This window comes from Balaenoptera ricei, chromosome 1 (assembly GCF_028023285.1).
Source record: "Balaenoptera ricei isolate mBalRic1 chromosome 1, mBalRic1.hap2, whole genome shotgun sequence".
NCBI lineage: Eukaryota > Metazoa > Chordata > Mammalia > Artiodactyla > Balaenopteridae > Balaenoptera > Balaenoptera ricei.
In genome coordinates, this window is record NC_082639.1 from 160,016,845 (window position 1) to 160,043,284 (window position 26,440).

At 48.2% G+C, this 26,440-nt stretch overlaps 1 protein-coding gene across 3 annotated transcripts in view; it reads left to right on the plus strand.

Annotated features, from left to right (window-relative positions):
- The window catches only part of TMCC2 (transmembrane and coiled-coil domain family 2), a 140,372-nt gene that overhangs the window by 96,370 nt on the left and 17,562 nt on the right, over positions 1–26,440 (plus strand). The window contains exons 1-2 of one of the 3 annotated variants that reach the window (XM_059904733.1): positions 7,510–8,158; positions 19,839–20,369. In XM_059904733.1, the coding sequence (XP_059760716.1) occupies positions 7,952–8,158; positions 19,839–20,369 (738 nt within the window). In that variant the 5' untranslated portion in view covers positions 7,510–7,951. Of the gene's footprint in view, positions 1–7,509; positions 8,159–19,838; positions 20,370–26,440 lie in introns of those variants that run through there. The other 2 variants (XM_059904740.1, XM_059904748.1) reach the window with 2 other exon arrangements.

Consider the following 26,440-nt stretch of genomic DNA (forward strand, 5'->3'; position numbering starts at 1 on the left):
TCATTTCAAATAAAATTTTCAATAGTCCCGTATCTTGGCTTAAAACTTATGATTATTTCTTAGCACTCCCCTCCCATCTTTATCCAGGCTTTATCCAAAATTTTATCATTTCGTTTATATCATCTTTAATTCTTACAACAACACTGGAAAGATATATATTTCTATCCCTATTTTATAGATGAGGAAATTGAGACTCAGGTTAAGTGACTTGTCTAAGTTCATCCAGCTAATAACACAGGTTCATCCAACCCCAAAGCCCTTATTCTAGCTCAACACAATTTTGCCTTCTAATGCTTTCCTTTCATAGTATTTAAAGAAGGCTTTTCGTGTCTCTAAATACTCTCCATGTTTCTCTCTTTTAACAGCAGCTTGATATTCCATTACACTGCTATGCCACTGTTAGTCATTCACTCCCTATTCTTGGGCATTTAGGTTGCTTCAGGTTTTTCACTGTTATAAACATTTTCTGGTGTGTTGTTGCCTGTTTTCTTCTTTTGAATTATTTCCCAGGATAATTCCCAGGAGGGTTTTACTGGGTGAAAGGGTACAGACATTTATATGGCTCTAGCTATATATTACTGAATTGTGCTATGTCATTGTATCTTGAAAGAGAGTATTGTCTTCTTTCACCAGCACCCTGTGAGAGGTTTAAGGCACGCCTGGAAGATTCACCAATGAAAACAGCCCTTTGTCCCTCTATCTGCTTGGATGTGCCCCAAGGCCATATGAGACTCCCTGAAAATGATTTATAACACAAGCATGCATGCTCCAGAATAAGATCTCACATGGGATACTGTGATTCCCCCTTCCCAGGAAAGGTTTCCTTGATTAAATTGTCTTTTTCTCTTTGCAGTCACAAGATCAGCAGAGGGTTTTTCAAGCAACTGACATTTCCCTCTTGATTCAGACAGACCGAAGCTCTCCATTCCTGTGTCGGGACGAGGTGTGGTAGCTATTAAAAACGAAGCATAGACTTCAGCTTATGGTTTGCTATTCCGAACTAGGTGCAAAGGGTCAGGATAAATAACAACAAGGAAAGGAAGCCCCAATAGTCAGAGCTGCAAAAGGTTTAAAGAACTGTCAGAAGGAAGTAAAATTGAGGAAAAGTCATACTAGAATAAGAAGCTTTGTTCCAACTGGTGGAAGGTAATTTTGAGATATATGTTAATATCTCTGAATCTTAGTTATCTTACATGGCAAGAGTACCATTGGAGGGTACTGAAAGGTTTAGACTGAAATTATATGACATATAATAGGCACTCAATCCCAAAGTAACAGTGCAGTAGGCATTGTGGGAAAAGTATAGACATTGAAGTCAAACAAAACTGGTTTGGCTAGCTCTTTCTAGCCAGGTGACATGGGCAAATTTTTAATCCTCTTCGAGCCTCAGTTTCCTTTACTGTAAAATGGAGATTATGATACTTATCTACAAAGTTTGTCTTACAGACTAAGTGGGAGTGTGTGCCAAACATATAGTAAGTGCTTGATAAAAAAGGAGCTATTACTAATTCACAAATCTATCAATAAATGTGATCAACCAAGTGTTCCCCTACATCTGTGGTTCTCAAACTTAGTGAGCATAAGAACCACCTAGGGGACTTCCCTGGTGGCACAGTGGTTAAGAATCCACCTGCCAATGCGGGGGACATGGGTTTGATTCCTGGTCTGGGAAGATCCCACATGCCGCAGAGCAACTGGGCCCGTGTGCCACAACTACTGAGCCTGTGCTCTAGAGCCCACGAGCCACAACTACTGAACCCACGTGCCACAACTACTGAAGCCCGCACACCTAGAGCCTGTGCTCCACAACAAGAGAAGCCACCGCAACGAGAAGCCCGCGCAGCAGCAAAGACCTGATGCAGCCAAAAATAAATTAAAAAAAAAAAAAAAAAAAAAAGAACCACCTAGGATACTTATTTCAAGTGCAGATTTTCAAGCTCCACCCCTGGAAATTCTGTTTCCATTAGTTTGGGGTGGGGCCCAGGAATCCGAATGTGTAACTAAATTCCAAGGTGATTTGTGTTGCTGATAGTCCATGAACCATACTTTGAGAAACACTGCTCTATGGTCTCAGGGAATAAAAAGAAAAAAGAAGTTTTTCCCATCACTAATGTGCCATAAAAATTCTATAACATGCAGATGTAAAATTAAAGAGATTCCAATATTGAGTGATTCTATATTCAAGATGATTTATATAGTTCTTTCCTACTTAAAGGCTTCAGAATCATTCTAAAGTGACATTTTATCCTTTTAACACTCGTGATATGGATGAATGTGCATAACACTCTTCCTTGGAGTCATCTTAATCCCTCATAGAGATCCCTCTCTCTCTGGACTGTGGTACTTATCTCCCCCTTGGAGTATTGACAGTCATTACCACTTCAATCTTATGCTGTTGTTTTACATTTCATTTGTGTCTCATTTCCCCAACTGCACTTTAAGTCCAAAGGCAGGGACCAATGTCTTTTTTTGTTCTCTATCTTCCACAAGCATCTTGTAAAGCCTTTGTAAATGATATTTATTTCATAAATATATTTGAATGAATGGAGATACATCTAACTGTAGTCTAATACTCATTGATAAATTCTTTACCACAAGAGTGGCTCAAAATTACAGTTGTGAAAGGACTATTAGGCTTTTAGTTTTAGAGTCAGACAGAGCAGAGTGTAGCTCTCAGGCCTATGAAAGTGCTATAATCTCTCTGAGCCTGTTTTCTCATTTGTAGAGTGAATAACCCTTACCTTGCAGATTTGACATGGGGATTAAGAGAGAGTTCACAAGGTTCCTAGCAAAATGCCTAACACCTATGGTTCTCTTTAAACACCTATAGTTCTCTGTGCTTACTCTTATTATTATATTTTAAAGTACCACATAGAATAATAGATGGAACTGCCATAGATATTTATCTTCAGATGAAAAATAATAAACAACTGATTCTCTCTGAGCAAAGCTGATATTTTCTCTTCTTTTTTTCTGACTTTTTAAGGTCTAGCATTTTCAGCCTAAAGTAACAGACTGTCCAGAGGTTTGTATGGATTCCCTATGGAGATGGGAAAGGACACAAAGCAGCCATTTTACCAGTCCCAGGCTCTCACAGAGAGCAGCACAATCAGGGTTTAAGTTTATGCTTCACAAACCTCCTCTGTTCATGGCCATGATGCTTGTGACTTTTCTCCCATTACTAAGAAGCAACAAGCACCCAGAATGAAGAATATGCATCCTACCTGAAATGAGAAGCAGGAACTTCCCCTTTTTTGTATTACAGATGGGAGATTCACTGCTCCAAGGAAAGAGTCAAACTTTGGATCTCCCATGCAAGTCTTAGGAAAGCTGCTAGAAAAATGTTTACAAAATTGGCAATCTGGGTTTGTTTACGCCTTTATAGCATTGCTAGTTAGGTATCAGAGAGCCTACGCTATGGAGGAAATAATATATATTATTTCTCAATAAAAATAGTAACTACAGTTTTATACCTGAAGGCAAAAAATTGAAACAAATAGCTAAGAATAAAGTGGATAGTGGTTAAATAAACCATGATACATTCACTTGATAGGATGGTAAACAATCATTTACAATGTTTACCAAAACATATGGAAATATGTCTAAGTAAGAGCATATGGAATAACATGGAAAAATAGAATAACATATTGGAAAATGCTTCTGAGTACATTTTAAGTAAAAAACAGGGAAAATTTAGTTTAGACTCAAGAGCTTTCTCCAACTCACGAGTGATGCAGAGCCTTCCCAGTCCTGCCTGCCTCTTACAATAGCCAATAAAAAGCCTGTATTTAGGTGGTGGGATTGTGACATCAGCAACAATCCAGCCAATCTCCCTGACGATTATTTGCGTAGTTTACACCTCCTAATCCAACGGAACCCAGTTTCTTTTAGGGAGAGCATTGAGTGGAAGTGGAAATCTCCAAAAGAAAGGGAAGAAAATTACATTAACAAAGGAATACTTGTAATGATATTGGTATCAAAATACAGTGATCAAAATTATTATATCTGGTTTCTCAAGAGAGTACTTTTACCTTCTAAGCAAAGCACTCTAGTTAGTATGTTAAATCTTAAAATAGCTCTCTGACAACCCATTTGATGTTTAAATTTTTTTTAAAGAATTCCTGCAGAGTAGGATAATTAATTATCCTTGGATAATCTACAAGCCTCTTGCTATTGGAAAAAGAGAAGCCTTTTATTTCTTAGAGTTAATTGCTCTTACAAAAAGAAAAAAAATCTACTTTATGCTTACCTGTTGATCTTGGCACCTTATCTTCTACAATTAAAGCTGCATCAGTTTTTCAAGGTAAATGCAGTGGCTGTCGACAAGGATAACAGGATTCCATAACCCTAATCTTTATCCTCCTTGATTATACACTTACTGGTTTAGCAAATTTGATATTACCAGGATTGCCCCCTTCCATTAGCCTAACTGGGATTTCCTTTCACAAAAAGCATTAAACTTAGTGGGATAATCCTGCCTTTCTCATGTGGCAGACAGTGGGCTTGGACAAGTTTGTTAATTATTTTTGTTTCATTCAGGTTTACTGAGCACATACCATGTGTCAAGTATTTTCACATGCATTATCTAATTTAATCCTTAAAATAACCATGTGAGGATAGATATTATTAGCCCCTGTTTACAGATGAGAAACCCAAGGATGAGAGAGGTTAAGTGATTTTGTTGCCCAAGAACACACAGGGGGTAACAGAACCAGAATTCTTACATGTATTTTCTAACACCAAGACCAGTGTCCTTCCCACTACACCATGTTACTTATTTATTTACAATTAACCAGTGGTACCAAAGCAAAATGGAAAATGCTACTCCTACATACTGAATATAATCTCTTGTATTGTAAACCTGTAAATTTTTGTCTTATCTTGAACGTCAAAATATAGTATGTGCCTATATTTTCCCAAGAAACCTAGAATGATAGAATGATTTAATCCTTTAAACAAAATTTCAGTCAAAGTATTTTCAAGTTCTCTTTATTTTAGGTACTCAAGAATCGAAAATTTGTCATCAGTTTCAACCTGGTGGTTGCAGGTCACACAGCTCTCTACACAACTTCTCACCCAAACTTCTTTGGCAGTAGCATATTTGTTCTATAATATGACACTCAGTGAAAGTCAGAAATGGGTGAGACACATTTGAACTCCCAAGGATAGAACCACTGGAGTGGAATGTTCAACTTTTTGAAGCTGGATGACATCTCTGTTTAAAGCCATGGCCCTCACTCTGTGCCAGGCAATGTCTAAGTGCTTTACATGTATTACCCAACACCCTATAAGGTTGGTATCCCCACTTCTGAAAGAGGAAACTGGGGCTTAAAGAGGTTAGACAACTTGCCTCCAATCACATGGTCAGTGGAGAGCAGAGCCAGGATTTGTCCCCAAGCAGTCTGGCCACAGAGTCTGAGCTCTTAACCTCTGCACAACGCTGCCTCTCCAAAATGGAATGTAAAGTATTGGCTGATTTCATGAAACCCACCACTTTTTTGTTGACCTGCTAAATATGGCCACAAACAGGAAATCTGTCCATCATGCTATGGGTACATGAAAATATTATAAACATCAAACTCAAGGTCAACTTCAACCTAGTATGGAAATGAGACATAATTCAAAATGATTATGGTCTCTGCTCCCTTAAAGCTTCACACCGACTGCCTTCACTTTTCTTCAGCCTAGAGTCAGGTCATGAACATGTGTCCACATGTGCTCACTATTTGCCACCCAGGGTCTGTAGGGCCCCTACACTTCACTGGGGCGAGTCAGGCAGGGGGCAGTAGACTCTGTCTGACATCTTGCACTGAGGTCATCTGCCCCCACTGGTTCTGTCTACTCCTACCACCGACTTCAAAGGCACATTCTTCCTTTCCCTCACCATTGAAAATGCTAAAGGCTTGTGGCCTTGTGTTTCCACATTGTGCCTGATACTGTCTAGTGGAGGTGGGGGTGGTTCTACATTTCCAGCCCATCCTAAATTCCTGTTTTCTAGAAATGGAGCTGCCTTGTTTAGAAAGTAGCTGCTAGACTGAAGTAAATTCTTAACAACTTAGGCTCTTCTAGGACACACATTAAAATGAGTGGTTGGAATGGGAAAAAGACAGAACAGAGTCAGGAGACTCGCAGACTAGTAGGACTGAAGTGAGGCCAGAATGGTATGATGGGTGTGAAAGAGACTGGGAAACTGTGAAACACTTTAGAGATCACTGTGACTCACTGACTGAGTGGCCCCTTCACTACAGTCTAGGCCAGTGCTTCTCAAATGTTAGCTTGCATCAGAATTACCTGGAGGACTTGTTAAAACAGATTTTGGGGCCCACTATTTTTGATTCAGTAGGTCTGGATGGTGTCCAATAATTTGCACTTCTATCAAGTTTCCAGGTGATGCTGCTGCTGCTGGTCCCAGGACCCTACTTTGAGAACTGTTCGTCTAGGCTGCTGGGTGGACAAAAACCATGGTATCCACAGTAAGCACAGGGTAGGCACTCATATGGGGTTGTTATTATTACTAGGCTGCATATTTTGGTAACCCCAGTATTTGCTCTCTTGTGCCTCCAGATTAGTCAGCGCACTTTGGCTGAGATTTATGGGAAAAAGAGATTGCATTCCTTTCCTCTCTTCCATGTCTCAACCTCCTGCCATAAATACCCCTTCTTATTTCAAAGCTGCTTCACAGTTTGCAAAAAACTGTCACATACATTATTGTGTTCAAAAATGAAATACTTTCTCATTTCTGAGCATAAAGCTGAGACGCATGAGATAGTTTACTTAAAGTGGGGGGAAGGGAAGGGGCGATGGGGCAGAACACCCGCTTTCTTCTCCTTGCATTTTGCAGCTCTGAATGTAGGCATTGGTAGGTGTTTCAGGTCAAGCGTCAGAGGGGATCCGCGTCTTCCTCATTGAAGAGATGTTATAATGTGCAAAGTTAGAGCAAAAAAGCAGCGATGATAAGCATCCCTATTCGTCTCCTCCCCGCCAAATAAAATGAGTGGGTGGGGGGAACCCCGACAGAGTCTTTCCTGGAAGACTCACGCATCTGAGTTTTAGCAGATTCTCACGCATCTGCTAAAACCGCGTTCCATTGGCCAGCCGCCCCCAGTCTCTACTCCGCAGCCCGCTCTCTGCAATGCTAAAACGCAGTAGCTTTACCCTCCAGACCTCTCCTGGGGGATCGCACGATGCAACCAACCCTAAAAACGTGGCCGCGCGACGCCCCCTCAGCCCTCCGGGCTTCCCATTGGCCCGTTGCCGTTGTCACTCCCTCCTTGCCTCGCCTTCCCCCTCCCGGGCCGAGGCACTGGGCGGGGTAGGTTGCGCGCTCGCCGCTGGCTCTGGCGGCGGTCGAGGCTTTGCAGCAGGCGGCGCGGAGGGCGGGGAGTGGGTCTCGCGCGCGCGCGCGCGCGGGGGAGGGGCGGGGCGCGGCGAGCTGCGGGCTCCGTGGCCGGCCAGTGTGGGGCGGGGGCCCGCGGCAGGGCTGGGGGCCGCAGTCGGCGCCGAGGGCTGCCGACGAGAACCTGCCCGGCCGGCCGCGCCATGCCTGCCGCGCCCAGCAGCCCGGCCCGCCGGGAGGGATGCGCTGTGCCGCCCAGCTCCGCTCCGCCCGGCCCTTGCCCTGAAGCAGAAAGTTTGGGGGCTGGGGGCTATCTCCTCCCGCTCCAATGACTGCCCAAGGACTCCTGCTGCCCAGCCTCGATTGTGACCTGTCTTCGCTCCCCAGGTCGTAATGAACTATTGCAAGCTGTAACCAAGGCTCCCCTTCCTCTCCCCTCTCTCACCCTCCTTTAAAAAGGTTTATTGTTTTAATTCAAGAAATTGTGATCCGCCGACTCCCCTCCTCGTTAATAATTTAGACCCCAAGCCTCGTTTCTGAGTGTAAGAGGGGGTGCGGTCTCCCCCAAGAAGGCGCGCTGGAAGGACAGATTCCCCTTGCCGACCCACATACACCATGAAGAGGTGCAAATCGGACGAGCTGCAGCAACAACAGGGTGAGGAGGATGGAGCTGGGCTGGAAGATGCAGCTTGCCACCTGCCGGGCGCGGACCTCCGGCCTGGGGAGGCCACGGGTGCTAACTCTGCTGGCGGGCCAACTTCGGATGCGGGCGCTGCCGCGGCGCCCAACCCGGGTCCCCGAAGCAAGCCTCCCGATTTAAAGGTGAGCGCAGACCCTCCCCTTACGAGTCCAACCGGCGACTTAGCTTTCCCCGCCCCGCGCAGAAGTGCTTTAACAGAATAAAAGTGATGGGGAAGCCAGACAAAGGTCAGAGAGAATGAGCAGATGTTGGGCCAGACCCTGTGCTGGACGTCAGGTACTATTTGTGCCTCTGTCTTTCAGCTCGTTTCGGGCCTCTGTGTTTGTTCCTCATTATTCAGCAGACGTTCTAGTGACTTACACATCCGAGATTGTTTGAATAATGTGTGTGAAGTGCTATTCGCAAAGGGCTGGAGAAATCCAAGATGCTAACTAAAAAGTTGACATCACTTTCCCTCCTGTAAAATGGCAGGGGAAGAAAATTACAGCGTGGGAGCCCAAGCAAAAGACCGTTAGTTTCCTTTGCTGAATTAGTTTCCTCCTTTTGGGACCTTCCTGGAGTGAAGCTCAGTTTGTCCATCTGTGAAAGGGGAGTGTGGGTTTCTTGCCGTTAGGTGGAGCCAGAGGTTAAGCTAGTGCTTGGAGATCCCTGCCTGCTTGCTAAACCAACCCCAGGGTGGAGAACTGACAGGTGGCAGCTTAGTGCTTAGGCTGGTTTGGGGCCTCGGTTCAAGTTGCACACACGCAGAGCCGGCATTTAGAACCAGGATCCGAAAGAGGCGATTGCATGCAGCTGGGAGTCCTTTATTTTCCAGCCTGAGGTCGCCGAGACAGTTATTGAGCTGTATTGGATGTCTCTATATTAATTAAAACAGCAGCTGTGATAAATAATGCACCTTTGCTGGAGCTGCCACAGGGACTGCAGGCTCAGACTTCTCAAGCCAGCTCACCACAGGGCTGAGAGAGATGTCAGCCCAAGGAAGGAACTTAGATGCATCGGAGATTGATGCCTGGGGGACATTTTCTCCAGAGGGGGTGCAAGGTCTTAGCTAGGGGAGCAAAAGGACTCCCTTATGTTAAATAAAGCCTGTATCCTATGGCAGCAGCCACTAAGGAGCTCACCAGAATAAACCAATGACATTCCTCATTCGACCTGAGCGGCACAGAGTCAGGAAGTTAGAGCGCAGGTGAGTGTGCTCTTACCTGTGTGTTACCTGTCTGTGTTTCTTGGGGAGGGCTGAGAAGGTGACTGCTACCTCCATGTGTGTACTTTAAAAATTTGTGGTAGTTATTCGAATGTGACCTCTGGTTTTGCTGCTGTCCTTTTCAGAGTTTTGGGGCTAGCCTTATGTCTAAGATGAGCTCCACTGGGTAGGCTGTGCGCATTAAGTCCTTGGTACCTGGCACACCTGCCACTTCTGAGCCCACCCTGTGTGGTCAGGAGGTGTGGTTCCTATTTTAAATGAGATGGTGAAGGAAAAGAGCTGCTCTTAAGGCTGATGTGGGGAGGGGGCCAGCCTTCTGCTGCAGACTTCATCTTCATTCTGGGCCGATCCAGATGGGTCTGGCCAGCAAACCCTGATTCCTTGACCAGGTGGGATTCTCACGCTGAGTCCATGAGCAGCAGCCTTGGAAACTCCCGGACTCTTCAGCTCAGGCAGCAGTGGAAACGACCAGCTCCATTCATTCCCCCCGCTGCCTTCGTGAGGGAAGGTGGACTGGTTGTGGTGTGGGGCTGCAGTGTCTTTGTAGATAAAGCTGCTTAAAAAGCTCGTTCATCTCCACCCTCTTATACTCCCTCTCTCTCTCTCTCTTTTTTTTTTTTTTTGTGACACTCATTCTGGTTGGGGCAGACATAGCAACAACTGTATACTTGATGTTAAATGCTGACTTTCCCCGAACCAAAATTGAGATCAGGTGTGAGAAAAGACGTTGTCCTTCCAAGTTATTCTCCACCCCCACCAGAAAGCATATCACCGAGGTAACCACCGCCATGTGGACCCAGGCTGGCAACCCAGAGAAAACCTAGCTGCTGCCTGCTCAGGGGGAGCACGGGGAGACAATCAGGGCCTTTTCCTGTTTATCTCTGTCTGCTTTATCACGTGTTTACAGCGTAGGGACTTCAGAACCAGGCATGAACTTGGGGGCTATCGCAATTTGATTTGCTGTGTGATCTCAGGCACATCACTCAACTTTTCTGAGCCTTTTTCTGGGGGAAAGGGTCCAGGAATATTGAAGTGTGTCCAAACTTGTTTACCAGTGCTGGCACAGTTTTCCAATGATGGAAAAATTCCATCTTTGGCTCTAGCACTGGGTAGAAGCTAACTTGTTTTAGATTTGATGGTGGTACCAGAACGGGGTAAGTTTGATTTTTAACACCCCCCTGCCTCATACCTGTGTTTGGCCTGGAGCAAGCCGCAGTTCTGGCTTGCTGTTGTTTTCATTTTAAACTTTGGAGATAGGAACTTTTGGTCCTTTAGTCCCACTTCTGTTTTCTTGTGACAGCTCCAGGCATTGTGATGGATTAGGTGCAATGGAGGAAATCATCTTGAGAAAGGGGGAAAAAAAAAAAGCCTTTGTGTGAAGCACCTCCGTGGAAGTTTTGCGGAGGGAGAGGAGAGAATTTTGGTCTGAATGTGCCCTAGCTAGTGGCAGCCAGAGCTTTCAGGGACTCCCGTGGTCTCCCTCCATGGTCCTTCAGTGTTGTGGAGAACTGCACTGTAAATTTCTCCTATGGTGGCCCGGGATCCGTGATTATGGGGTGGGGAGGACCAGTGAAAAGAAGGAAAAATAATTAAGCAGCAGTCTTAAAGGAGCAATCATAAAACTGTAACTGAAAAATAGCCTGAAAATGGACATTGCCCCACAGGCAGCTTATGCAGGTACTTTGGGGGCCTTCTCAGCTACTCCACACATTTGATGTGACCTTCAGGGGCAATCTCAGCAGACGCTCCTGCAACAGGAGCCCAACAATTCAGAGTCACATCCCCTGCCCCCTATGGCTTGGATTCCTGTTGAACCACTTGAGTTCATGTCTTGATTCATTTGTGATCATTATCCAGTCCTTTGCTGCTGCCAGGTTCCTTGCTAGTTGGGAGGAGATGCTAGATTGCTGGTCACAGAGAGTGTCGGCTGACCAAAAGTACATCAAGATTTTCCGGCAAGTAAATGCAGTGCCAGTGAGAGTGGGAGTGGGAGGAGCTCAGGGGAAAACTGCAGAAAGGGATGGAGCACACATTCCTGTTAAAAATACAGCATGTGGTAGATGTTGCTGAGGCCTGGGATGAGTGGCTAAGCACGAGAGTCAGCTGGCTCTGTCCTGATGCCTTTTAGAAACCCGAGGGCAGGGGAGGAAATCGCAGACCTCTCCACCTCTCCCCAGCCTTTCCTGAAAGGAAGGCTCTGGGTTTGCTGGCTGGAGGCCTTCCCCTAGACTTCCCCTGAGGTTCTCTATACCCTCACAAAAGCCCCTGCAAATAATTTCTCCAGGGATTTCTGAACAGTACTAATATTTTTTCCTGGAAGAAGAAGGGGGTACTCTGAATTGCACCATTCCAGTCCTGGTTCGAAGTGCTTTTTTTAAAAAATTTTATGTATTTATTTATTTTTGGCTGCACCGGGTCTTCGTTGCTGCGCGTGGGCTTTCTCTATTTGCGTTGAGCGGGGGCTACTCTTCATTGCGGTGTGTAGGCTTCTCATTGTGTGGCTCCTCTTGTTGCAGAGCATGGGCTCTAGTCACGCGGGCTTCAGTAGTTGTGGCACACAGGCTCAGTAGTTGTGGCTCTGGGGCTCTAGAACGCAGGCTCAGTAGTTGTGGTGCACGGGCTTAGTTGCTCTGCGGCATGTGGGATCTTCCCGGACCAGGGTTCGAACCTCTGTTACCTGCATTGGCAGGCGGATTCTTTTTTTTTTTTTTTTTTTTTTTTTTAAATTTATTTTATTTATTTATTTTTGGCTGCTTTGGTTCTTTGTTGCTATGCGCGGGGTTTCTCTAGTTGCAGCAAGTGGGGGCTACTCTTTGTTGCAGTGCGCAGGCTTCTCATTGCAGTGACTTCTCTTGTTTCGGAGCTTGGGCTCTAGGCACGTGGGCCTCAGTAGTTGTGGCACGCAGGCTCAGTAGTTGTGCCTTGTGGGCTCTAGAGCGCAGGCTCAGTAGTTATGGCGCATGGGCTTAGTTGCTCCATGGCATGTGGGATCTTCCCGGACCAGGGCTCAAACCCATGTCCCCTGCACTGGCAGGCGGATTCTTAACCACTGCGCCACCAGGGAAGCCCGGCAGGCGGATTCTTAACCACTGCGCCACCAGGGAAGCCCCTCGAAGTGCTTTTGACTCAGGACTCATTTGGGTTCTTTCATCCACACCATTCACTGGTCTTCCTGTCTGCTCAGAGTGAAGAGCGATTAGAAACCAAAGATCTGAGGGAAAGTCACAACTGAATCCTATATGATTCTCCTTGCTGGCTCGCAGCCTGTGCTGATCACAGGTGCGTCACCTGCGCCCGATGCCCCTTGTTCGTTCAGCGGTCCAGTAGAGAGCCTGCTGGCAAAGGGTTCATGGGTTAACAGATACTGATGGCTTCAGCGGGGAAGGCATGTTTTAAATTGTGAAACACGACGTGCATATAAAAGTGTCTGAAAACATATGTACCCCTTAAATAACAACAGCAAAACAGACACCCCATCTACCTACCACCCAAGTTAAGAGAGAGAACATTGACATTCCCAAGAAGCCCCTGCTTATTTTTCTCTTCTTTTATTTATTTATTTTTAAGGCCCAGGGTTTTAGTAAAATTAATGGGCCTCAGTTTCTCCACTTTTTCAATGGAGAAGACAGGCGACTTCATGGGAATGCGGGCGGGATGGAGGGTTGTGTGTGCTCTGGGACCCTGGGGAAGGGTTCCGATGGTAGGGCAGGGCTCTTTGTGGCCTTGCTGCGTCATGAGGCCCCCAGCTCTCCTTCAGAAGTGATATGTTCAGGTGTGAAGACTCCCACAGTCTCAGGTGGGAGCAGGACCCCTGGGAGATGTTTCATCAGGGGAGGTAGGATTGCGGTAGACCTAAGCACAAGGAAATGGGAAATCAGTTCTTCGGCAGCAGGCACTGCCTCTGCCTCCAGGCAAACAGAGTGAAACACTTGCAAGAAAGTCATCTGTCGAAGCACGTGTAAGTTTGAGGGTGCTTCCAGCATCACTGATGGAATCAGAAACATATGGGATTCATCAGAAGAGGTGCACTTAGAGAAAGTTTTAAAGGGTGGAAACGTTAATTACCAAAGAAGAGGAGGGCACTTTCTAAGTGGGGGAAGTGAAAGGGCAAGTGCCAGGTCCCTTGTAAGGCCAGTGCCCTTTTTTGACTGGACAGCAGTTCCCCAGCCCTGTAAATAGTCAGGGACAGTGGAGAGTGGTGAAGAATGCGGAGGGTTCCTGTATTTGTCCCACCTGGACCTAATGTGAGGCGGGCAGAGGGTCCTGAGACCTGGGGTTGCCCCTCTCCTACCCCCTCTGCCATCAGGAATTTTCAGAGCAGCCCTGGATATGGGCTTGGGAGGAATTGGTGGCCAACAGGAAAGCATGTGGTGAATGAAGCTGTCTGTTCTCCTGCCACATATTGGGTTCTAGATGAATTCCCAGCTGCCCTTGTTCCAGTGGGAACTGTCGTGCAGGCTCGGCATTTACAGAATGTGCTACTTTTCGTGTATTTAATTGTCTTAACTGCCAATCCCATTAACAAGAATCTCTCCGTCAACAAGGAATTGAAACATTTGATAGGACCTGAATTTGGGGTTGAAGTTTTAAAAAAGTGTGGGTGTCAGGAGCTGGGGAAAAAATATCTCAGGTGGCTTCTCAGTGGTGGTCTTGGAGGCCAACTCTAAATTCACGCCTATTTTCATCTCTCCTCTAAGAAAGACGTCTCGCTTTGAAATGCTCATGGATGAGGAGGGTGCATTCTTAGAATGAGGCCATACTGGACAGGGTCCCCCTTTATCAGCCAAACACTTAAGCCTCTCTCCGTGTTGAACAGTTAAAACAAAGCTGTTGAGGGATCGCAGTTATGTTTTGTGATTGGGTGAGAAAGACAGTATTTGACTTTTCAAACCAAATGGCTAAAGGCTTCCTTATTCCAGCCAAGCTGGCTGAATGATGTCCACCTGGAAAACAAAGCTGGCTGTGAGAACATTAAGTCTTGACCTGAGCCATTTGTGAGGACAGGAAACACATTTGGGCCCCTGGGTCTGTGTTCATCCTTTTCCAGGCAATTACTAAGATGATAGACTGAGACGAGGTTTTAACTGCAGCAGGAGGGATCTGGGTTAGACACAAAAAACTGTGCGAATGAGCATTTTAAATCTCTGGAAAAGATAGTTGTCTAAGGATTAAATCGCCTTTTGAAGATGGTCTTGTAGATGCGCAGAGTTTCCACTTAGAAAATAATTAAGTAGCATTGGCCATGTTTGTGTTAAGGTCTCTCCCCCTACTACTGGGGGCACAAAGATAATAGATGATACAGCTCCTGCCCTCCATTTGCTCATGGAGGATTCCATCCAGAAGCAGGTGAAAAGTTGGATAACCGTTTGACAGAGCCGTGTCACAAGGCAGAACATGATTAATTGCAAGATGAGTGGTGTAGATGACGAGCGCTCTGGAGTTCAGAGCAGGGTGGTGAGGTCACTTTAGACCGGCGTAGTCAGACAGGGCTGTATGGAGCAGGGAGCAGTGAACGGGGTGTAGGATAAGAGGCAGAGAGAGGGCACACCGTGAAGATAACTTTAATCAGAATCTTTTGGGACTTCCCTGACGGTCCAGTGGTTAAGACTTCACCTTCCAGTGCGGGGGGTGTGGGTTCAGTCCCTGGTCTGGGAGCTAAGATCCCACGTGCCTTGCGGCCAAAAAACCGAAACATAAAACGGAAGCAATACTGTAACAAATTCAATAAAGACTTTAAAAATGGTCCACATCAAAAAAAAAAAAAATCATTAAAAAAGAAAAAGAATCTTTTATGCTGATAAATGTTGAGCTGATTCTGCCTTAAGATCCGCTGCATGAGGTCACCTTGCCTGACTTGCATTGGCTCAGGCAGAATTCTCTGAGCAATAAAGGAACGAGGACTTAAACTAAAATTGAGAATGGGGAAATCACTTGCCCCTGAGTTGAGATCTGTTTGTTTAACGTCAGCTGGGATGCTGGGGAAGAAAAAAATGCTTCCAAAAATCTTTCTTCACTGTGTTTCTAAGAGAAACAGTTGCAGCCGCTCACTCTTCATCATTGTGGCCGTCAGCGCCAAACCTGGGGTGGCAGTTCCTCTCCCGCTCCAACCCCAGGCTCCCCACCCAAGGCCTCTTAAGGGCAATTGAAGACTTCTGCAATCCACTTTGTATTTCAAGAGTAGGACTCTGTGGGTTTTTTACAGCGATTAGCTCTCTAATGCTGGCCCTGTTTCCATAGAGACCCTATAAATAGAGGAACGTTGGCGACCTAGGCTTGCTAAGGCTCACGGTGACCCAATCAGCCCCTGAACCCTCCCAGCCGGACCTGTGGTGGGGCAGAGGGAGTTTCAAACCCAGGCAGGAGGAGGGGATGTGCAGTCAGCTATGCAGTCAGCTGCCAGGTGGGATAATTAACTATAGGTAGTGTCACTTTTACAGATCCTTTCAGCTCTAATGGGAGTTGTTAAGAACACAGGGACCTGGAGGAATTAGAAGCTGCTTTTGGCTATTTTTAACCAGATGGTGCCAAAGTCACTGCACCCCGAAGCATTTTACTTTTGACCTCATGCAGCTGTGTTTGCAGCTTTTGGAGCAGACTTCCCCTTTGGGGGACCCACACCCAGGGAGGAAAGGAGATGAAGCCTAACTGTTCAGAGACCACAGCCTTCTCAGGAAGGATCTTTCGGAAACCATCTAGTCTACCCTTTCTTCCTGAGACGACGATGGCACTCCAAGGAGACGGCACCCTTTCTGCCCTTAAAGATAGTTCAGGGAAAGACAGCAAACTTCTCTCATTTACCTCCCCAGGTGCAGGCACCTGGCCCCAGGATGCTCTCCTTTCTGCCTTGCTTCTGGCCTCTGGGCAGTTCTGGGACAGCCCTTGCTCGTTCTCATAGATCAGGAGAGCTGTTTGTGTCCCATCTCTAACTCTGAAACATCTCAGCTCCCTTTTCCTAATGAATACACGGCTTCGTTTGGCCACCAAAATGGTTTCTGGCAGCTGGGGAAAAGCAATAGTCAATGTGGAGAAGCAAGTGACATTTAGTAGCTGGAACCTGTTAGTCAGAGCAGGTGGTGCTTTCTGCCGCGTTGGTGGCTGAGTTCCCTCAAGCTAGTCACCATGGTTTTCCTCATTTCCAAAACTTGTGGCTGGTTATGTGTATGTGCTGGTTTCTTTTTTTTTTTTTTGAACACTTACCGTGTTATGTCAAAACTCCTTAACTCTCTCCTCCCTGACACCCACATGCAGAAACAGCCCAGCCCATGTGTTACCCTGCTTTCTTGCCTTGCACCTTATAAGTGAGGAAAAACCCCTGCATTTGGAGCCATCTCCCTCCCCCCATTATTCTTTGTCTTCTTTTTTGTTCTTTTCCTTCATCTCTACCATAGACTTTAGCAGACTCCTCAGCGCTGCTGGGGCAAAGGTCCTGGGGTCACCCTGGCTTTCCTTTACCTGCAGAACAGATGGGAAGGTGGGAAAGGAAGACCCACACTGGTTACAGGTCTCGCCCCAGTCCTACGGTGTGGCACAGGAAGATTCACCACTGCAGTTCAGGGGGCGGAACCCCCCGTGGCCCAGGCATTTTTGTTTTGTTTTGATCCTGCCTGTGATACTGTTCTGGGACACACGTAAATACTGTATCTGCTTTAGTCTCGGAATCAGTGTGTGAGCCAGTGAAGGTAACTTAGACTAGAAGTTGGAGGTTCTTCTGTGTGACTGGGATGAGCCCCTTAACTGTGCTGTGCTTCAGTTTCTTCATCTGCAAAATGGAGACACTGATGCTCTGTGACATCCTGCCGCCTGGGGTTAGGCTAGCGTCAGGTTAGAGTGACAGCATACATTGGAAAGCACTTTGAAAAATGCTGTTGTATGATATTAAAAGTAATTTGACCAAGGATTTTAGGATTCAGTGCAGTATAGCAGACAGTGGTGGCTGCTGTCCCCAGTGCCTACCCCCTTCTCCTGGGGCTCAGGGAGAGGAAATGCCTTGGGACTGTGGTGCCGTCTTGAAGGGAACCCTGTATCTGAGTGGATGTGGAAGAGGGGCCTCAGTGTTGGAGAAGCTAGGTTAGGAGTGGTGGGGAGAGGAGAAAGAGGCTTGGAATAGAATGCTAGAAAGACAATTTGTAATATGTAATGTGACCATTTGGCAGAAGTTGCTGGACAAATGCCAGAGCCAGCTGGCCCCATCTACGATGCCTGGAGGATGGTCTGCTGTCAGCTTGGGCCCGACGTGGAGGGGGGGTGTCCTGGCCTGTCCCTGGTCCAGAGGCTGCAGGATCTGGCCATTGCCAAGTCTGGCGGAGTGCACTCCTCAGTCCGGCCTGCCTTGGACGTGGTGGTTTTACCCTGAGCAGACTCTGCCTCAGGCTGGCCCTGAGGAGATGGTAGCTCCCATCAGGAGACCTGGCACTGTGAAACCTAGCGTCTGCGGGGCTGCCCCAGGATTAAATTCTTGAGAAGGAGTAATGGTCACCTTAATTTCCTCACCTAAAAATGGAAATGTTGCTGCTGTTGCTTTTATTAGTTTCTGGGAAAATCAAGTGAGAGAATGCAGGAGAAAGAGCATATCGAAAACTGTAAACCGTTAGATCACGGTGAGCTGTGATGATATAACTTGTCTGGCCTGTAAAATGGGTTTTACAGGGGCCCCACCTACTTTGAGGATTGTGGGGCTACTCAAACGAGGTGAAAAATGAAAATCCTGCACTTTGACGTAATCCACAGTAGTGTGCGTTGTTACTGACATCAGATGTAAGTGCGGCTTACATCTTACAGTAGTGTCTGCACAAAGCACGCTGAGGTGTAAAGTTAACAGTGAGAGTGGGGTCAGCTAATTCAGAAGATCTGAAGCTGGTTTTCTCCTTGGTGTCTGCATGGTTCAAGTTTTCTGCTCTGTAAGTTTGTTTCTAGAAAAAAAAAGAAAAGCCAGTACTTGGAATTCTTTGCAAGGTTTCCTAGATGACCGAGGCTGCCTCCTGAGGTGATGAGTTTTACAGATGAAGACATTGAACCCCATGTGGCTGGGCTCTGAGTTTCCCTCTCAGGAGTTACAGAGTGCGCGTTCTCACCTGGTCCTCAAAGTCCCACCCCTCCTGCTGTTGGCTCTGAAGCTTTCTGCCGAGGGTTCAGCTCCACCACGTGAGCCAACCCCCTGACAGAAGCAGCTGTCTGGAGTTATCCCACACGTTGCCTCGCCCCGGCCGGGTGGTGGGGCTGTCTCTCGCTGAGCAGTGCTGCCTGGGGAGCAGGTGGAGCATCTCAGCGGCAGAGCTAAGAGGGAAGCCGGGGCCAGTGCAGCACTGGGCTCCAGAGCCCCTTTGGTTTGTTCCAGTCTGAGTGGAAAGACACTAAGACTGTATTCTAAAGAAGTGGTCACATTACTGACCGCACTACAAGGTATGCCCATTGAGGTAGTTTATTTACTTTTTTAACATTTACCAGTTTATTGTACAGGGTACAGATGAACAGCCAGATGAAGAGGCACATACGGTGAGGATTGGAAGGTCTTGAGTACAGGAGCTTCTGTGGCCCTGGGACTGGGATGTGCCACCCTCCTGGCATGTGGAAGTATTCACCAACTCGGAAGCTTCAGTAAAATTTATTTTATTGCTATGTCAGGAATGAGATTGGCTATAAATAAGAGGAAATTATTCTAGAGTTGTATAGATAAAGATAGACTTGTTTATTTCATGAACCAAGAATCCCAGGGTAGACATTCACAGCTGGGTTGGTGATTCCATAGGGCCATCAAGTTCCCAGGCCTGTTGTTGGGGGCTTTACCATCTGTGTGTAGGTCTTCATCATCATGCCAGTTACTTGCAGTTGCAAGGTGGCTGCTGCATCTCCAGGCATTACCTCCACATTCCAGATGGGAAGAAGTAAAAAGGGCTAGTACCTTTATTAGGTAAGCAAAAGTTTCCCCAGAAACGCTCACCTTGCTTTTCATTGGCCTACACTATGTCACGTGTCTACTCCTAGCTGCAAGGGGGTCTGATGAAGCAAGAATTTTTAGCATGGCACAATAAGGCCGTGCAATTTGGTAAGAAAGAAAGGAGAATAGTCATTGGGTAGGTCATTAGCAATATCTGCTACAATTGTATAACCTGATTGTATGACCCTGATTTTCCCAGGGAGTGTTGCAATGAGGCGTCTTTGGAAATGGATGCTTGGTGGGCCAAAAGAGCATCTGGAGGAAGGACCTAATTGGAAGGAGAAAGGGACTAGGGGATGGAGGGAGAATCAGTCCAGAGGGATAAACCTCATGAGCCAAGTGCTGCCCGCATGTGCCACTGAGCCCCAGACTATAGCCACAAGGATATCATGACCAGTAATCCTGAACCATGTGTGGATTTGGAATGTCCTGTGGGAAGCCATACGGGTACATTTCTTTGTGAATGAGAGGAATTGGTCTGGGTTGCCACCTTTCTGCAAGGTGACCTTTAAGGCATGACAGGACATTCATGGGGATCATCCAGATTCAGATGGCTGTAGGAGCTACACTCATATCCCAGGAATGGACCCCTCACCTCTGCCCGCAACCGACTAGGCATTCGAGAGCTTTCCACTCACCAGGTTCTTCATCTTTCCTCCTTAAGAAAATCCAGCAGCTCTCAGAGGGCTCCATGTTTGGCCACGGCTTCAAGCACCTGTTCCACGGCCGCCGCCGGTCACGGGAGAGGGAGCATCAGACGTCTCAGGATTCCCAGCAGCAGCATCAGCAGGGCATGTCCGACCATGACTCCCCGGACGAGAAGGAGCGCTCCCCGGAGATGCACCGCGTCTCCTACGCCATGTCCCTGCACGACCTGCCCGCCAGGCCCACTGCCTTCAACCGCGTGCTGCAGCAGATCCGCTCCCGGCCCTCCATCAAGCGGGGTGCTAGCCTGCACAGCAGCAGTGGGAGTGGCGGCAGCGGGGGCAGTAGCCGGCGCACCAAGAGCAGCTCCCTGGAGCCTCAGCGTGGCAGCCCCCACCTGCTGCGCAAGACACCCCAGGACAGCAGCCTGGCCGCCATCCTGCACCAGCACCAGTGCCGCCCCCGGTCTTCTTCCACCACTGACACGGCCCTGCTGCTGGCTGACGGTGGCAACCTCTTGGCCGAGGAGGCGGAGGGTCTCAGCGACAAGGTGAGGCGGGGCAAGAGGAGGGCCTTCCGGGTCGGGGCTACTCAGAGGCAGGAGCCACCTGCGCAGGGGCCTGTGGCCTTGAGGACCTGAGCTGGGGCCTGGCCTGGTGGGTGTGGACACGCTGCCGCCTGCAGAGTTGTGTGTCTGACGGAAGGAGCCAGAGATAGGACAAGCCAAAAGCAAGAGATGATCCCCAAAAGGCTGATTTTTGTTTGTTTGGGGATTTGTTTTTGAAAATTATCTTTTGCTCAGGCTGATAGTAATGTTGGTTTGTTTTCCTTAAACATGCTCTCAAGAGGCAATACATGCAGTGGTTGAGAGCACAGACTAGCATCAACCCTGGTTCTGCCACTTCCTGCCTGAGTCACTTAATTTTTTTGTACTTCAGTTTTCTCAATTGAAGATGGGGATAATAATAGTAGAATTGCTCTAGGATTAAATGGGTTCATATATGTCAAATACTTGGAATGGAGCCTGGCACAGTATGGTTTTTATTATTGTTACCAACCAAAGAAGATAGAGGAGGAGTCCATGAAGGGCTGTTGGGTAAGGAGAAAATCTAGTTTGGTACTTTCTGAATTTCTATATTCATTCTTTTATTCATATAATAAGTATTGATATTTCTTGCATACTTGTTATGTGCTATAAGAATGAATAAGCCGGAGGTACTGTCCTCACTGAATAGAGGGGAGACAGGCTGGTGAATGGACAAGATAGGGTGATGAGGCTGTGATAGAGGATATGGGAGCTTGTTGGCAAAGACCTTCTAGAGGAAGCCATTGAGCTGAATCTTGAAGAAGGAGTATAATTTAGCCAGAGAATTGGGAGGAAGGGTGGGGGGAGGAACGGTATAGTGTGTACAAAGGCAAGCGAGCTGATGCCAGGGACTGCCCGGGGTTCATTGTCGTTGGAGCGTCCAGTACTTTTGGAGGCTGACAGGTAGGCAGAGGTTAGATCACAAAAGGCCTTGCCATGTTGAGTCCGGGGTAGTGTGAAGCTATCAAAGGGTGTTAGGCAGGAAAATGGCAGGAGGAGGTCCCTTTGGGTCTTAGTGTAGACAGTAGATTAGGAAGCGGGACAGGAGTGGAGTCAAAGAAACCGTTATTGGAGCTATTGCCGGAGTCTAGGCTGCAGCAGTGAGGATGGAAAGGCAGAGATAAATTCAGAAGACCTTTGGCAGTTCTCATCGACAGTATAGGCGAGAAAGTGGACATGGAAGACGAAGGAAGAGGAGTAGAGGAGGACTCTAGTTTTCTGGCTTAGCAACTTTAGGAATGGGGCATTCTTTAGTTGAGGAAACACAGGAGCATGTTTTTTTTTTTTTTAATATTTATTTATTTATTTTTGGCTGTGTTGGGTCTTCGTTTCTGTGCGAGGGCTTTCTCCAGTTGCGGTGAGCTGGGGCCACTCTTCGTCACGGTGCGCGGGCCTCTTACTATCGTGACCTCTCTTGTGGCGGAGCACAGGCTCCAGATGCGCAGGCTCAGTAGTTGTGGCTCACGGGCCTACTTGCTCCGCGGCATGTGGGATGTTCCCAGACCAGGGCTCGAACCCGTGTCCCCTGCATTGGCAGGCAGATTCTCAACCACTGCGCCACCAGGGAAGCCCAAGGAGCATGTTTTGGGAGCCAAGTGATGTGTTCACTTTTGGACATGTTGAATTGCAGGTGCCTTTGGGAGCTGTCCATCTAAAGAGCACCAACTGGCAATGGGGTTCTTGGGGGAGAGGTCTGGGCTGGGGCGAGCACTCTGGGAGCCAGTACTGAGCTTGAAATCCTGGGTGCGGATGAGACAGTCGAAGGGCATGTGTCGAGGGTGCTGAGACCAAGGACAGAGACGACGTATAAGGGGCAGAGCAGCCAGGTCTGCAGGAGTGAACCTGGAGAGGAATGATGCCGAAGTATAAGGAGAAAGGAGTTTAAAGAGGGAGGAAGTAAGTATTCAACGGAGTGAAATGCAGCAGGAGTGACAGGTCAGATCTGGATTTGGAAATGTACATAGATAGTATCAAGCAGTGGGGGTCATTGATAACCGTGGCAAGTAGCCAGTTTTAGTAGATTGAGCAGATGCTGGAAGTGGAGGGTCAGCTCTTCCGGGGAGGAGAAAGGAGGCCAATATTGGTTGAGGCAGTCTGGTTTTTGTTAGTTTTTAAAAGATGCGCAGGGAGGGCTACAGATCACTAGTAGGCCAGGAAAAGGGCTTTTGACTTTTTTCTCTAGTGAGATGAGAAGTCATTAGGTTTTGTACAGATGAGTGACACCCTTGAAGAAGACCGCTTGGGCTGCTCTGTGGAGACTAGGCTATGAGCCACAGCGTGAGCAGGGAGTCTGGCTAGGAAGCTGTTGGAAGCCTCCAGGGGTGAGCTGACAGTGGCTTGCTGCAGGGTGAGAGTGGGGGAAGTGGCTGGATTCTGGATTCGCTTCAGAGATCAAGCTACAAAGGTTCCTGATGGATTTGGGGCACGACAGAAGGGGAGCAGGCAGAGATGGCTCACAGGTTTTTGGCCTGGCAGCTGGAAAGAAGAAATTGCCGTTAACTGAGTTGGGAAAGACAGCACACGGACCAGATATCTGGAGGGGCTATGGGGCAGCAATAAGAGCTAGTCTTTGGACACGTTACGTTTGAGATGGTTGTTAAACGTCCACATGGAGAGACCAAATAAGCAGTCAGATGTTGGAGTCTGGAGTCTTGGGAAGAAACCCAGGCTGGAGGCAGACACTTGGGGGTTGTCAGCATATAGAGAGTATTTAAAACGATGGCACTGGACCATCTGCAAGCTTAGTTTCAACTACAGAGAAAGTCTGTGCCAAGAGTGAGATCTGGATGTGTCGGCTGAAAGGGAAATGTGGCCTTGTGGAGGGAAGGGAGACCCAGAGGGACCCACAGGATGAACCAGTTGTTCAGCCCTTAATGAGCAAGTATTTTTTTTTTTTTTTTTTTTTGGCCACATAGCGTGGCTTGTGGGATCTTAGTTCCCCGACCAGGGATTGAATCCGGGCCACGGCAGTGAAAGGTGCCGAGCCCTAACCACTGGACCGCAGGGAATTCTCAGTGAGCAAGTATTTTGCTTGCAGCAGCTGCCAAGTCCGCCTCTCACTGCCGAGTCAGCGGATGCATTTTAAAAGTCAAATTAGTACAGTCCTGTCAAGCCAGGGTCTCTGGTCCTAGAGCTGTTTAGCGAGGAGGGAGAGTGGGAACCTTGTAGTCCTGAGGCTGTGTGAGTGGGTGCGCGGTGGGCACTTTCTCGGAGGCTGGTGAGGGTTTGTTGATGTTTGCTGATTGGGAATGCAGTGGGGAGGGGGTGGGGAGCCCATCAGCTGGGGAGCTTCTCCGCAGGCTCCTGTTTGGTCTTTACACTGTCCCCACGGTATCCAGGAGGCAGGCAGGGTTCTCTTCTTGCTGCTGGTGGAAGACAGGCCAGGAGACTCTTGGGTGAGCTCACTGGGGGAAGGGTCCCTGGGTTCAGGGTGGGAATGGGGAAAATGGTTATTCCTATGACCTAATAAGGACCTTTATATCCTTATTTAGAAATTTCATCTTTCCAAAGCTTTGTCATACATATACTCCCTGGTTACTCCTAATAACATCCCTGTGAAGTTGTCAGAGCAGGTACTGTTATTTCCATTTTACACATGAGCAGACTGAGGCCTACAGGAATCAGGAGGCTGCTTGCCTAAGGGTACCCAGCCAGTTCATGGCAGAGAGGAGACTAGACCCCATGTTTCTAGCATGTCCACAAGACCAGACTGAGATCTGAAGTCACTAAAACCACCAGGGACCATTTTATGCAATTTCCATCATGAGCGGGTTGCCTCAGCCCAAGGACGGTGGCTTTGTCTCTTGGTTGCAATTTCCCCTTCAGTTATACATCCTTTCTGATCTGGCACTGTCCCCCAGGGATGGGCGTGGCCCTGGGGGATGCTGAGAAGAGGGGGTGCCTCTATGTCCTGAGGAAGGGGGTCTTCCAGCCATCAGTAAATCCTGCATGGTCAGCTGACTCCCCCAAACCCAGAGGCCGTTGGCTGGTGTGATAAGCTGGTGGTGGTTCCACCCTGGTCTCTGGGCATGAATAGAAGGGATTCTTCTCTCTCTAGTAAACATAGCTCCACATGCTCTCTGCAAGCTCCCTGGTGATTACTAGCATCTATTTTTAATTCATAAGCCTCCCCCACTACCCACACCCCTTGCCATTGTTTAGAACTTAGCAGCTGACTTTCAGACCAGAGCCGGCCCTATCAGGGGTTGAATTACTGAAACACCCTGGAGGCAGCTAAAGTTCCTTAGCTGTCCTGTGAGGCTCACCCTGGCCCCTCCCTAAGAAAGTAGGGGACCTGGAGCCCCAGGGAGAGCAAGGGTGCAGCAGAGGCACAGAGAAGGGTTCACAGTCCCAGGAAGCAGCTCAGTCTTAGTGATGTTGTTCGCCTGTCATTTGTTCCCTCCAGATCTACTTGGTTGTCTTCAAGGTTGTTTCTTAAATGATTCCCCTTTCAAAACAAAAACAAATTGTCATCTCAACCTCACCATTCTGCTTTCTACTATTTGTGTGACACTGAGCAAGATAACCACTCTCTGTCTTATGTCTATAAAGTGGAAGAATTAAGCCATCATTATTGGTGCACTGGGGCATTGGCAGGTAAATAGAGAATGCAGGTGACATCTGGGTTCCCTGTCTGTGTGTGGCCGTAAGCTCTGGAAATCTGGGCCCTGGAGTTTTCAGCAGGAACCACTGGTTATATGTGCAGTGGCAATGGAATTGGACCTCCTGGTTCCTCAGCAGATAAGTCTCACCCCACTTCCCGGTCTCTCTTTTGCTGAGCAGCAGTCCCTAGAAAACGTAGTGTACGCTCAGGAAAATCTAGCAACTCTTCTGTCCTGCCTTGATAACCTGCTCCCAGACTTTCAGAGAGTGGATTAGCCCCTGCAGGGGTCAGAGGCTTGTTTTCCCTTTCTCCCACGTTTGGCTTGGTCATTGATTGCCTCTCGGCCTTGTTCAAAAGCTCTCTCCAGCTGTCGCCGCATTCAGAAGGCTTGCGCAAGGTGCTCCAGCTGGAGAGTCTTGGGAGAGGAAGAGTGCAGGAGTGCTGAGTTCACAGCCAGCTCTACCAGCCTGGCCCCTGACCTTGCCCTGGTCATCCTTCCCCATCTGTGCAGCGTGGCTGGTCCCCACAGGATGAGGAGCAGCATGGGTTGGGGTGGTGGGAGCCTGAGGCTCACAGAGGATGTCCAGAGCCTTAGGAGACCAGCACGGAGTGCTCAGTGGCAGGAGGACTTTACCGACAGGCCAGCCTGCTGCCCCCTGGCTTCGAGGGCAGGCAGGGCGGGAGAGAGGACCAGGTGCTGAGAGGTGAGGGGGAGAGTGTGGAGATGATGCCACGATGGACGCTTCCCCGTGGCCTCAGGGAGGTGTTATCTCCAGGCCCCAGACGGGGAGACCAGGGACGTTCCGCCCATCACGTAAACCAGAGCAGACTCTGGACAGCCTGTCCTGTACACTCCTCCGCCGGATTTATCCAACAACAAGATTTCTCCTCTGCCCTAATAAATAAGGGGCATAAATAAGCACCCCTGTTTACTCTGAGGAATGGCAAGTGAGGGGCTGCCCTTAGCCCTAGGCTTTTGCCAAGAAGACAGATCTTGGCAGGTGTCGAGGAGCCTGGTTTTTTTATGTCTGGAAGCCTACCGGTTCAGAGGTGGGTGGGGCCAGCTCTGCTGAGAGAGGTTTCCGAACAGGTTCCCTCGGCAGCTGGGGGAGGCTGGACCGTTCATCTGTGAGGCCTCCTGATGTGTCTGAGCTTGTCGCCCAGGTTCCGTGGGAGGCCCACGGGGCCCTGTCCGGCTGGCCCATTGGCCTGTCCACACAGACGCATCCACCTTTAGAGCTGCGTTACACTCTTTCCGTTCAGTCGCTCGTGTACATGCGCCGGTCTGTGCCAGCCTGGACCCACATGCAGTGGCTGGGGAGGACAGCTGCCTTCTCTGTTCCCCTCTTCCACCCTCTCTCATCCCCTCTTCCCTTCTCTCTTCCTCTGTGTGGAAAGGCTCCTTAGGCAGAGGGGCAGCCAGCCCAGTGGC